We start from the raw sequence: 13,390 nt of genomic DNA, 5'->3' as shown, positions 1-13,390 counted from the left end.
CAACCAGAGGTGGCAATTCTCCTAATTGGAATTAGTCTAACCAGACACAATGTAAAATCTTTGGAGAAGGTGCATGCTTACTTGATCAGAGGGGCAACGGAAAAGAATCTCAAAGTGAAAGGACTATTTCAGATGCCAGCCCAGGCTCTCAGAAACACTACAGGAAAAACCTCCTGTGGGGAGGGTTCTAAGACTTAGAATCAGTTTCAGATGAGGATCCACAAGCGACTCATTGACTTGCACAGTCCTTGATTGCTTCCAGCAGTATTGAGTCTGAGTCCAGGTTTAAGTCACCATTGTAGATAATTAAATCAACCTCTCACCCCCACCCCACCCCCTTTTTTTTGTTAATCTTCACCCAAGTATATTTTTCCATTGATTTTTAGAGAGAGTGGAAGGGAGGGGTAGAGACAGAGAAAGAAGAACATCAATATGAGAGAAACACATCAATTGGTTGCCTCCCCCATGCATCCCGACTAAGGCTAGGGATTGAGCCTGCAACCAAGGTACACGTACCCTTGATCTAAATCCAACCAGGGACCCTACAGTCCCAGGCCGACGCTTTATCCACTGAGCCAAAGCAGCTAGGGCTTAAATCAACCTTTATAATAAATTGATTATCGTTATTATAAATGACATAAATAAATAAAGTACTTTGCATAACACCAAGCACATGATAAGTTCTTAGGAACTATAGCTGTGGATGAGCTAATGAACATACATGATTTATTGTCGTTTCTAAGCAAAGATAATGGACCTACTTTTAAAAAAATACGTTTTTATTGATTTCAGAGAGAGAAAGGGAGAGGGAGAGAGAGAAACATCAATGAGAGAGAAACATGTTTTTTAAAATATATATATTTTATTGATTTAAGAGAGGAAGGGAGAGGGAGATAGATAGAAATATCAGTGATGAGAGAGAATCATCAATCAGCTGCCTCCTGTACACCCACTACTGAAAATCAAGGGCACATGCCCAGGCACTGCTACCTGGGCATGTGCCCTAACCAGGAATTGAAACAGCGACCTCCTGATGCATGGGACAACTCTCAATCAACTGAGCTGCACCAACCAGAGCAATAATGGACCTACTTTTAAAAAATGGAGGAAATGGTCTGAACTTACTGGATCAAGGAGTGAATAGTTTTTAGGCTACCTTAGGAAGTGAGGAAGCACAGAATTAGCTGCTAGCACTCTTTTTCTTTTTTCATAATACAACCCAATGTTCTTAATTAGCCCTCTCACCTTTTTTTGTGTCTTAAATTCAATAAAGAACTAATGTAACTTTTAAAAACATCATGGTCCCAATCACAGTTCTTCACAATTCTTGCCTAGGGCAAATACTGTAATTATCCCCACAGTGTTAGGCACTCTGACATAGCATAACCTGTCCATCTGCCTTGAAAGCCCATGGGCAGCAGCACTCCTCAACTCTCACAGCTGGTAGCCCTGTCTGACATCACTCCTTAGGAGCCTACTCACTTGGCTGCTAACACTGGAGAAGAGAGTGCAACAGCAATGCCTGTGACCCCCGAGTTAGAGCAAACTAGCCTCCTCTCACCCATACCCCTGGAATGCTGCTTCTGTTGTTTGCCTCTTCTTACCCCTGATCCCTTACCATTTCTGTGATTTACCGCTGTGGGGAAAGGTTCTCACCCTTGCAGAGTGGTGGCATTTACAAGATTCCTAACAGGAAGTTACCTGACACTGGAATCTGGGACTTATATGGGGTAGAGGGGTTGTACTAAGTCAAAGGGTCCTTGAGTGACACCACCTAGCGTGACTTAGAATTCTTTAGCAACACCCAGGGACCATCACCTGGAGATACTCTGGGCAGCTCAACTTTTTTTAGTTTGGTACTTCCCTGATTGGGAAACTTCTTTGTCCCTTAAGGAGTATGAATTCCAATGTCTTGCAGCTTGATCATCAGTCCCAAAGTCCCCTTCATTACTTCTCAAGCATCCCTGAGGTGCCTCATAGAAATCAGACACTTGATGGCCTTCTCTTCCCAATGCCCTGGAGCCCTGCTACATTCACACATTATTTATTTATAGCAGAGGTCCTCAAACTTTTTAAACAGGGGGCCAGTTCACTGTCCCTCAGACCGTTGGAGGGCTGGACTATAGTTTTTAAAAAAAACTATGAACAAATTCCTATGCACACTGCACATATCTTATTTTGAAGTAAAAAAACAAAATGGGAACAAATACAATATTTGTATTTGCATGTGGCCCGCGGGCCATAGTTTGAGGACCCCTGATTTATAGCATAAATGGAGATTGTTTTGGTCATGAATTTTCTAAGTGTTTCCAAGCTATTTGAAGCCAGTTGATAATTGATTGGGAATCAATATAAAACAGTTATGAAATGGTACATCAGTTTTATCAATACAAAATAAGATTCAATTTACAAAAGGAAATTATACTACTTTTCAGAAATGTTTATCTTCTGCAAAGTGCTATGTCCTGCAACATGGGCCTTGGGAGTTAAAGACCTGTGGTTTTAAACAGATCACTTTTTGGCTGTGTGCCCTTGGGCAGTTACTTATCCTCTCTTTACTTAAATGCCTCATCTGTAAATGGATATAATAATGGCCAACTAATAGGAAATGGTAAGAATTAAATTGAGATGATTTATGGAGCCCTAGCCAGTTTGGCTCAGTGGATAGAACATCAGCCCATGGACTGAAGGGTCCGGGGTTGGATTCCGGTCAAGGGCACAGTCATGGGCACATACCTCGGTTGCAGGATCGATCCCTAGCTCTGGTCAGGGAGGATAAACAAAAAACAAAACAAAACCAAAAAAAAAAAAGAGAGAGATGATGTATAGAAAGCAGGCACATAGTAACTGCTTAGTGCTAGCCATTAGTATTATCACTGAATGAAACTATCTATTTAGAGTAATATGTGATCTTCAAAATCTATTCTCTTAGCTACCAAATGATTTTGACATTGAAGCAGCCCTGTTGACGTATCCTGTGAGCTATGAAGAGAGCATGAATACTGTGTTAGTACAAGAAATGGAAAGATTTAACAAGTAAGGATCTATATCCCCAGTGATCCATAAGGTGACCAACCAAAGTTGATAAAAGTTGGTATTGATTTAAAGCTTTAAGAAAAAAATTATCAAAACCTGCCATTTCTTTATAATTTCCCCCTTTTTAAATTCATAATTTAACTGCATAACCTTTTGCCTCAGAAGTAAGGATATATTTTATAATGTAAAAATAATGATGAAAAAGAAATCTGGTTAAAAATGTTCATTAATTAGAATTTCTCATCAATCCATTATTAGTTTCTTCAGAAACTAAAGATGAAATGAGCATTAATGAGGCCTGTGTGTAGTCACATCTTTTGACATTTTTCTTCCATTTAACATATATACACCTTGTTTTTCTTCCTGAGTACAATCTAGGTTGATTAGGTACCCCATCCTAGCAAACAGATTATATATGCTTTGAATTTTTAAATTGCATTTTCTACAATTCAGCCCGGGCTTAAGGAATGGACATTGTTTTGGTCATGAATTTTCTAAGTGTTTCCAAGTTTATTTGGGTTTCTAGACTTGTTTTAAAATAAAATATTAATTCAGTATTTTGTAAGACCATACATATAATAAGTATTCACAAGAACTTATCTATAATAACAAAAGCATAATATGCTAATTAGACTGACAACCTTCCGGATGAAGACAGGGCTGCGAGGGCCGAGCCCCTTGCACAAATTTCGTTCATCAGGCCTCTAGTATGTAATAACATATTATCCCTCACATCTGGTATATTTAGGCTTCTAGCCTAAAACCCTGACATCAGGTGTATTTATAGTATTCTTAGCAGTTTGGGCCTAAGTGGGAAGCAGATTATTCAAAAGTGCATAAATGAATATAAGCTTTATGTTTTGAGGCAGTTTCCCAAATTCAACCATTGTATAACACTTTTATAACTTTTTCCACATTTAAAAGTCACCTGTAACATTATTTATGTAACATTTTTCTATTAATCATTATCTGCTTAAATTAGCCTAGTCCTATGCAATAATACCCAAAAAACTAGTTGTATTATTTACTTTATTTAAACTATTTCTTTTTAAAATGAAAAATGTTAATTTAAGTATAACTTAAAATAACCTTACATTGCCAAGTAGAAGTGACCATACTTTGGGAAACACCCTTATAAAGCTGTGAATGAGATTCCTGCTATTTATTCTGAAAAGATTCCATGTTGATATTCATTTCACATATATGTTGATCATATAATTGCTTTCCTTGCAGTTTAATTAAAACTATACGTAGCACTCTACAGGACCTCGAGAAAGCTATTAAGGGTGTGGTTGTAATGGATTCTGCATTGGAGGCACTCTCCGGAAGTTTGCTTGTTGGAAAAGTTCCAGAAATATGGGCCCAACGATCATATCCAAGTCTTAAGCCCCTAGGAAGTTACATCACAGATTTTCTAGCCCGGTTGAACTTTTTACAGGTAAAAGATTATATATAATGGGGAGACATTAGAAATTGGCTGTGGTCACTTGAGATCTCTGAGTTGAATGGAATGTGATTAGTAGTTTCATGGTAATCTAACCAAAATTTTAAAATATTTAAAATTACACATATTTCAAAGCATTGAATAGAGAATTAAAATTTTGCTTTACTCAAACCCAAGTAATATGTGACATTTATATTTTCAAAGATTCTGCTTTTGTGGTAAATCACCAAAAGAGCCTGAGGTTTGGGTCTATCAATAATTGGGCATTGTCTTTTTTAAAATATGTTTTTATTGATTTCAGAAAGGAAGGGAGAGGGAGAGAGAGAGAGAGAGACATCAATGATGACAGAATTTCATTGATTGGCTGCCTCCTGCACAACCCCCACTGGGGATCGAGCCCACAACCTGGGCATGCACCTTGACCAGGAATCGAACCCTGACCTCCTGGTTCATAGGTCTATGTTCAACCACTGAGCCATGCCAGCCGGGCTGGGCATTGTCTTAAAATCAGTTGCTTCTATCTCATAAAACCAGGGAAAAGATGAATGCTTTGAAATCTCATTCACCCCTCCCCCTTACCCCCCACCAACCCCATCACCCCACCACCACTCCCTTCTGGCCAACTCCCGCCCCAAATACACACATAAAAGGATGCTCAGGGCAGGAAAGCAAGCATAGGGCAAGGCGCTATTTTTCCTAACTCCTCAGCTCACGCCCATCTTATGGTTGATATTTATGTAGAGATACCAGGTGGGGAAAGACCCAAAAGTACTTTTTGTAAATTTACACAGTTATATGACCTTTCAGTGTTCAGTTGCCTTTTTTATTATATAAAAGCTTTATTTGTTTCACTGTAGAAGCTAATCATAAAATATCCAGCGCTTGTAAAGATTAGAGGGACAGGCTTTTTCAGACATCACTTTTCAATTTTTGTCAATCTTGTTGTGTTAATTTACATTTCTTTGATTATTTATTAGTGAGCATGTGCTTCTTTTGGTATGTGTGCTTGCCATTTTTATTTTTCTGTGAATTGCCTGTTCATCTCCTAGGCCATTTTTCTTTTGGACTACTTAGCAATTTTTAATTTATAGGAGCATTTTATGTAGATTAATATTTAACAAAACAGTACAGAATAGTGGTTTTAAGTGTTTAAGCTCTAGAAGAGTTGCCACTTCCTAGCCTCAGTTTCTTTATCCATAAAAATGGGCATTTTTATCTCATAGGGTAACAGTCTACAGTATGTGATAAGCATTCAATAAATGTGGACTGTTCTTTCGTAAAATCAGAAACTGTTGGATTTTATCAAATGCTTTCTCAGCATTTTTTGCTGGTGATCATTTTTTATCTTCTTTAGCTCATTATTGCATTGAATTATATTACTACATTTCCAGATGTAAAACCATTCTTGTGTTTCTAGAAAAATCCCTCTTGGTCAGTGGTACCTTATTCTTTTAATGTTTTAATTGATTCCATTTGGATATTTTTAGGGCTTTTGATATACATTACCTATTTATCCTCCAGAAAATTTATTCAACCATAGCCCCATCAGTAGTGAATGAGTGCCTATTTCTCAGTAATTAGTGTTCATTTTTATCTTTGCTAATTTGATAAGTGAGCATGTGTACCCCTGGGTGATTCCTAGGCATGTCTACAATATGTCTGACTCCTTCCTATATGTACCAGTCTCTTTCTGTCCCTTATCAAAAGCACCTGACATAGTTAATTCCATCCTCCCCTTGCCACACTTTTGCTTTTTTTATACCCTAATTTATTTCCCAAACTTTTCTAGAACTTTTATTGGAACTGCTTGCATTTCAGTATATACTGCTTTGTTCCTGAAGGGCCTGATGAGTCTTCAGCTTAGTCCCTTAGAGGGTCCTGGCATGGCGCCAGCTGGGACAGTCTCCAGGATAAATTCAATTTGTTGTTGTTAATACAAGTTCACATCAAACTCTTTACATTCTGAAATTTGCATTTCCACTTGAAATCATCCCATTTGAATGAGTAAGAAAGGTCTCATTATTGAGCACGTCATCACCCTTTTCCACAAATCTTCCCCTGAATGGATCTCCTTCCCCCATTGTTCCCTTATCCTTACAGAAGCTGCACATTTTTACCATATCTTTCTTTCTCCTGGACTCTTGACTTCACCTCTTAATCGTTCTTAGAGTTAACAAATTAAGCAAATGAGTCATCTGGAGTTTCCTGTCCCTTTTTTCTCTCATTTCTCTCCCACCATTGACTCTATTTATCTTCCCCTTCTCCTTCCTGTACCTTCTTTTTTAAAGCTTTTTTGCACACTGGCTATCATTTCAGATTAAATCCAGGATCTGACAGTATCTGTGAAATTGAGCAAGATACTCATCTTTCTGAACCCAATTTCCTCACCTGTAAAATGAGAGGAAAATACCTAACTCATTGAGTTATTTTGTGAACTAAATGAGGTAATACATGTAAAGTTCTTAGCACAGTGCCTGGTGTGTACAAAGCACTCAGTTAATTGTAGCTTGTATATAAGTAGCTGACCCAGACACTCATGACATTCTTGACTAAATGAAGCTGTGGAATGAGCAATGGAATTTTCTAAGCACTTGCCTTCTGGGTTCTTACAGCTTCCTTGTGTGAAGTGCTGGTTCTGCCTAGCTTGTGCCCTCATGGAACTCCATCTCTTTCTCTACCTCTTGATCTGATAGCTTGTACTGTCCTAATATCTCTAGCAGGGGTTTGTTCTCTTCCTCCCAGGAAGCAAAGTTGGCTTCTTCCCATAGCGTGCTGCTCACTCAGAAACAAAGTGCATTTTATTAATTCATCTGTTCGGTCAACAAATGTAAATTGAGACTCCACTTTGTCCAAAGCACCTTGTTGTTGGACAAAGTTGCCAAATCGCCTCCAAGTTGCCAATAGCCTATAGGGAGATAGTGTATATATCTATGAAAAAAACTAATACAGTATAGTAAGGGATCTGTCACAAAAGACTAAAGTGCTTTGGGAACTCAAAGAGAGAAGAGAGTTCTTTTAGCTCAGGAAAGCAGCTTGTTTATTGGATGAGGTAGCATTGGAACTGGGTCTAAAGCAGCGGTTATCAACCTGTGGGTCGCGACCCCTTTGGGGGTCAAATGACCCTTTCACAGGGGTCGCCTAAGACCATCGGAAAACACATATATAATTACATATTGTTTTTGTGATTAATCACTGTGCTTTAATTATGTTCAATTTGTAACAATGAAATTGGGAGTCACCACAACATGAGGAACTGTATTAAAGGGTCGCGGCATTAGGAAGGTTGAGAACCACTGGTCTAAAGGATAAATGAGTTGGACACTACAAAAAAAGGAGGAGGACTTAAGAGAGATAACTGTGGCATGATGTAATTTAGATGGATTCTGTTATAAAATTTTGACATAAGCTAAAACATAATTTGTTTCTTTGTGTAATTGAAAAATCAGGTGGTAAAGTGGCTCCAGGCAGGGTGTGAGTTGGGGTACAAACATGGTCACCTAGTCTTGGTTTCTTGCACTTCATCTCTTGGCTCCAGTCTCTGTGGGGTAACTGTATTCTCAGATTCTCCTCTGATGGTAGCATGATAGCAACAGCAACTCTAGCCTCACAACTTTATAGAGAGTTGAGAATGAGTCTTTTCTCCAAAAGTCCCAGCAAGAATCTCAGCATCTCTGGCTTTGATTGGGTCACATGTCCATAACTGAATCAATCCTTATGACTGGAGGTATGATTGGCGAGGCAATGAATCCTTTGCCTTCCAAAAGGTGTAATACCACTGCCAGAAGAACCTAGCGTGAGAGTGTAGGAGGGTTCATCCACCAGAGGGACTTAAGAGTATTTTCACTTTAAGATAAGTAGAAAAAAACAACAGATGTCCACCCAGTGCGAAGAAGAGACCTGCAAATGGTGCATTCTGGTTAGAACGTAAGATGTTTGAAGGGAATTAAAAAGGATAGAACTGAAATACAAGTTGGGGCCAGATTGTGAAGTGTCTTGAACAGAAGACTAAGGTGTTTACACTGCAGTGTATTTAAACTTTAATGTGGTGGCATAGCAGTAGGTCACTGAAAAATGATGCAAGATGTTAAACCTGATCCAAACCATGCATGGCCCGGTACCCTCTGCCAGCATTGTTATAGAAATATTGAGCAGGAAGAGAGAAAAGCAGCAAGAAAAAGTACACACTGATAGAGAAAGAAGACCATGAATATCTAACCTGGAGGGAGGGCAATGGGCATGGAGGCAGAGAGTTTAAGAAGGTTAAGGAACTGGAGTCAACACATGAGGGCAAGAGTTAGACAATGTTTCTGAAGATGGTTGCTTTTGAGTGGGATTAAGTAATAAATAAGCCCCTAAATAATTTATATTTGGCTTTTTGAAGAAAATCTTAATTTTTCAAACTTTGTTTTATTCAGGTTAATGTTAAAATGAGTTAGAATTTTGCAAGAAGAGTAACTAGAAGGGAAAAGAAGTAGGAGAGCCAAGATAGGTAGTGTGTTTGGTGTCAGGAAGAGAGTCCTGTAATGGAAATTGTAGGCAATACACACAAAAACCAGAATCAGGAATTATGTCAGGTGACACTTGTGTAAGTTGAAAAAATAAACATAATACATTTTGTTTTTTCTTTACAGGAATGGTATGATTCAGGAAAACCTTGTGTATTTTGGCTCTCTGGTTTCTTTTTCACCCAAGCCTTTTTAACTGGAGCTATGCAGAATTATGCCAGAAAATATACCATCCCTATTGATTTACTAGGATATGAATTTGAGGTACAGTAACTTCTTAAACTGCACAGTATAGCATTACATCAAAGTCATGTAGTTAAGCAAAGAGGATATGCAGAATTCATATTTTTATAGCCCATTATATGCAATTTGACTTTTTTCATTCTTTGAATTTCATGAAGAAAGTATATAATATTTGTCTTGCTATCTCTATAATATAATAGAAATTTTATATATCTCAATATTCAATTTGAATAATCCAGGAGCATTTGAGATCTTGCTCCTCAGCATATGTTGTCAGTTTGAGCTCAAATACATTCTTAAAAATTCTCTTTTAAAAAAGCCAATGCTGCTTTTCTATTTTAGCAAAAATTAATATGAGGTACAGTAAAACTTGATAAAATGCTTCATAAAGAACTGTATTATACTTATATTTACACTTTACTGAAAATTATATAGTTTAAGGAGCTCTAATATAACAGAGTTTCCCTGAATGTATTCTGAAGATTTAGCCAATGTTTTCTTTATGAGACTAAAGTTATCTGGAGAGGAGATCATTACCAGTGTGTGCCTCTCCCTTTAGGTTATTCCTTATGATAAATCTGAGACATCACCAGAAGATGGAGTTTACATCCATGGATTATATCTCGATGGAGCACGCTGGGACAGACCAAGGTCCATAGTTTCAAAGCAAAGACCTCCTCAATTGTAGCTGAATCTTCAGTCAGATAAGCTGGCTGCTGCCTTCCTCCCTGACACGCACCCCCCACCCCAACCAAAATGCCTCTTCTAGGGAATATGTCAAGTAATAAATAATATTAGAATTGTTGCCATAAATCATTACTCAGGCTGGGGCAAGTGATGAGTGGTTTTTAGATCTTGAATAGTGTTTAGTTAATATTTCAGTGGTCTAAGTTAATGGACATCATTTTCCTACTTCTTCTGTTTTATAACAGTTACCTTCCATTTTATAAAGTGTAGGAGCACCTCACTTTTAAACAATTTACAGTTATATTAAAGGTATTATTTCTACTGGTTAATGGAAAACTTTTTCTTGTATTTTGATGACATAATAAATAAATATTTAAAATAAGTGCTGAATTTCCAGCTTGGGAAACTAAGCAATGCTATTCTTTTTTCATGTATATACTAGTAGCCCTGTGCACAAATCTGTGCACCAGTAGCTCGCCAGTAGCTCACTGCCGCCCTCCTGTTGCTCCCCCGCCCCCCTCTCACCCCTATTCCCCCTCATAGCTTCTGACCTGCCCCCCTCCTGTAGCTCTCCGCCACCAGCTTGTAGCTCACTGCCCCATCCTCCTGCTGATCCGTGATCCGGTCGTTACACGGTCAGTTGTTATGCTTCACGGCATAATGACCATTTGCATATTACATCTTTATTATATAGGAAACTTTTATTGATTTCAGAGAGAAAGGGAGAGGGAGAGAGAAATAGAAACATCAATGATGAGAGAGAATCATTGATTTGCTGCCTCCTGCACGCCCCCGATTGGGGATCGAACCCACAACCCAGGCATGTGCCCTTGACCAGAATCGAACCCAGGACCCATCAGTCCCCAGGCTGATGCTCAAACTGGCTAGGGCAGCAATGCTATTCTTGTTTGAAATATATAAGGTAAGAGAGGAAGGAAGAACATATTTCCCCTGGAAATTCACTAATAAACATAATCCTCTATTTCCAGGTCAAAGTTAGACTTGGCTCTCAAGGGAACATTAAAGGCCAAAGCAGAGAAAATTGCTTAAGGACCAAGAAGGTGGTTCTACAGAGATCATTCTAAGACAGGGCTATGAGAAGACTTGGATGCACATAGTTCATTTGATTGTTTCTCTCTTCTTTTTCATCACTCTACTGGGTGATGAAATTTCTCTTAACTTTTCTTTATATATGTATTCATCTTTTTCTTCCTTTCTTCTTTCAAACTAATAAGCAAACAAACAAACAATGTAGCATAGGAAAAAGAAGCCACATTTTCTAGATAGGCAGATCTATATTTGAATCCTGACACTGGCATTTCAGAGCTGTGTTGCTATGAGAAAAGTACTCAAACTTTCTGAGCCGCCACTCTGCCTGTGAAATCAGATTAGGATTGGGGACAAGATCATTGAGAGGGTGAAATGTTATAGGCCACTGTCTGCCTCATGGACAGCACTTTAAAAATAGCAGGAATTAATATTTGTCCACTGTTTGTACATATCACCTTTGCACAGTTTTCTTTTGGTTCTCTCAATTTTTCATTGCCTCTTCCTTGGATTTATTTTGTTGTTGTTATTTCTTTTTGTTTTTTTACATTTCTTTTCCTGCATATCTTTGGTTCTCTCTTGTATTAAAAGCCACTATCAAAGTGGCAGTTTCTGAGAAGCAAATTTCATCTTATGTTTAATAAATGTCTCTCAATTTCTCTTCACAGTGGATTACTTGCCGAACAATATCCCAAACTTCTGTTTGACCTGATGCCTATCATATGGATAAAACCAAGTAAATATACTTCTAACAAAACTTCCTAGAGCTTTAGGGAGGATAATGGTAGATATTTTTAACTGCTCCCCCAAATAAGTCTTTGCTCAAGCCTATTAGAGTTTTGTCCAATTACAATAAATAGTTCCTCCGTTTGTGTGTTGCATTTGTATTATTTTAGGAATATCATTCTTCCTCTTTTTTGCTCTTATCCCATGGGATGTAACATTTTCTTTGTCCTTCCCCCACACTTCTACTTTTCAGAGTCTAGAGCTTCCCATCAATATTTTGATTCTCAGGTGCTTTTCTTTGCACACCTCTCTGAGACACAAATAGGCTTGGCACAGTCTCCAGCTAACAACTAGAGTTTTCTGGCTATAAAATCTACTAGGCCTAGGAGCTGTCAGGTGCCCCAAGGTTAAGACACTGCAAGCCACATGGGTGCAGCCTAGTTTTGTCCCCTTGGAAAAGTAACTTGCTCCTTCCCTCCTTTGCTATCATCATTTTTCCACAAGTCTAAACAAATGAGGTTCATTCTTTCGTTTTCTATTTTTTCTGTATTTTTTTATTCTCAAATAACTATTAATGAAAACATTTATAAACCACCCATAATCACTACCCAGACCATCAAGTGTTTCCATTATTAATGCAGTTCTAGTTTAACTCTGAGAAATGTGAACTTCCTTTTGTGAGTAGCTAAGAATTGGTGTATTTGTCTTAGTAATAACCTGCTGAAAACAAATAGTAACTTCAACTTCTAATTTATGGGTTTCTTGTATTAGAGCTCTAAGCAACTGTTTCTCTTTTTGCATCTCCCCCATTACCTTTGCTGTATTTTATTCCTTCCTCCCTACCTTCGCTTTCTCTTACTCCTTCTCTCCCAAGTCCTCTTGAGTGTTTTCTTGCCTGTAAGTGATCCAGACATTAAAATCAATTCCTGTCCTCCAGACCCAGAATCATGAACCTTATGAAATCACTTCCTTATTTCTCAACTATAATTACTATAAAAACTTTAAAAAGTAGCATCAACTTTCAAATGTTCAAATATCATAACCATAATCTTAAATTTAGCACTTGCCATTTTATTACAAGATAGTTGTTCTTTTAGTACCATTGGGTCTTTTTCTCTTTATGAAATGAATATATTTCTTTTATTTTTTTCCAAGATCAAAAGGATCAGATTGAGAAGTCGAATGCCTATATCTGTCCCCTCTACAAGACAAGTGAACGTAAAGGAACTCTTTCCACGACAGGACATTCTACTAACTTTGTCATTGCAATGTTGTTAAAAACGGACCAACCCGTTCAACACTGGATCAAGCGTGGGGTTGCTTTGCTTTGTCAGTTGGATGACTAAATTGGACAAATTTAACAAAATATCTGAAGCAAAAAAAAAAATACCATGTCTTCACATACTTCAAAATATATATATAATAAAACCAAGTATCTTGGTATCATTCTTAAGTGGTCTTTGTGAAAGGTCTTTGCATAGCTCTCCTCCCTGATATATCACTCTTGATTGGGATATGGCCTCCTAAATGGACTTTTTTTTTTTCATTCATTCAACCTTTGTTGATTCTTTTTAATTTACTGTTGTCCATGGAGCTTACACTCTAGGCCAGGGGTAGGGAGGGAGGTGGGGGAGTGCGGTTATGCTAAGAACAAAACAACCACAGAAAATTAACCAAGTATGACAAATGCTAGGCAGATAAT

The 13,390-nt window shown here is 37.9% G+C and overlaps 1 protein-coding gene across 5 annotated transcripts in view; it reads left to right on the top strand.

Moving 5' to 3' along the window:
* Window positions 1-13,136, top strand: part of DNAH12 (dynein axonemal heavy chain 12) — a 239,044-nt gene extending 225,908 nt beyond the window's left edge. For all 5 annotated transcript variants that reach the window (XM_070390826.1, XM_070390827.1, XM_070390825.1 and 2 more), the window contains 6 exons: window positions 2,933-3,036; window positions 4,270-4,474; window positions 9,112-9,249; window positions 9,788-9,879; window positions 11,631-11,698; window positions 12,844-13,136. In XM_070390826.1, the coding sequence (XP_070246927.1) occupies window positions 2,933-3,036; window positions 4,270-4,474; window positions 9,112-9,249; window positions 9,788-9,879; window positions 11,631-11,698; window positions 12,844-13,034 (798 nt within the window). In that variant the 3' untranslated portion in view covers window positions 13,035-13,136. The remainder of the gene's footprint in view (window positions 1-2,932; window positions 3,037-4,269; window positions 4,475-9,111; window positions 9,250-9,787; window positions 9,880-11,630; window positions 11,699-12,843) is intronic.
* The last annotated feature ends 254 nt before the right edge of the window (window positions 13,137-13,390 follow it).

The sequence above is a fragment of the Myotis yumanensis genome, unplaced genomic scaffold (assembly GCF_028538775.1).
Source record: "Myotis yumanensis isolate MYYU_CA2020_CCGP unplaced genomic scaffold, mMyoYum1.0.hap1 SCAF_14, whole genome shotgun sequence".
Classification (NCBI taxonomy): Eukaryota; Metazoa; Chordata; class Mammalia; order Chiroptera; family Vespertilionidae; genus Myotis; species Myotis yumanensis.
Note: the sequence above shows the minus strand (reverse complement) of the source record. Positions and strands in the feature narration are given on the sequence as shown.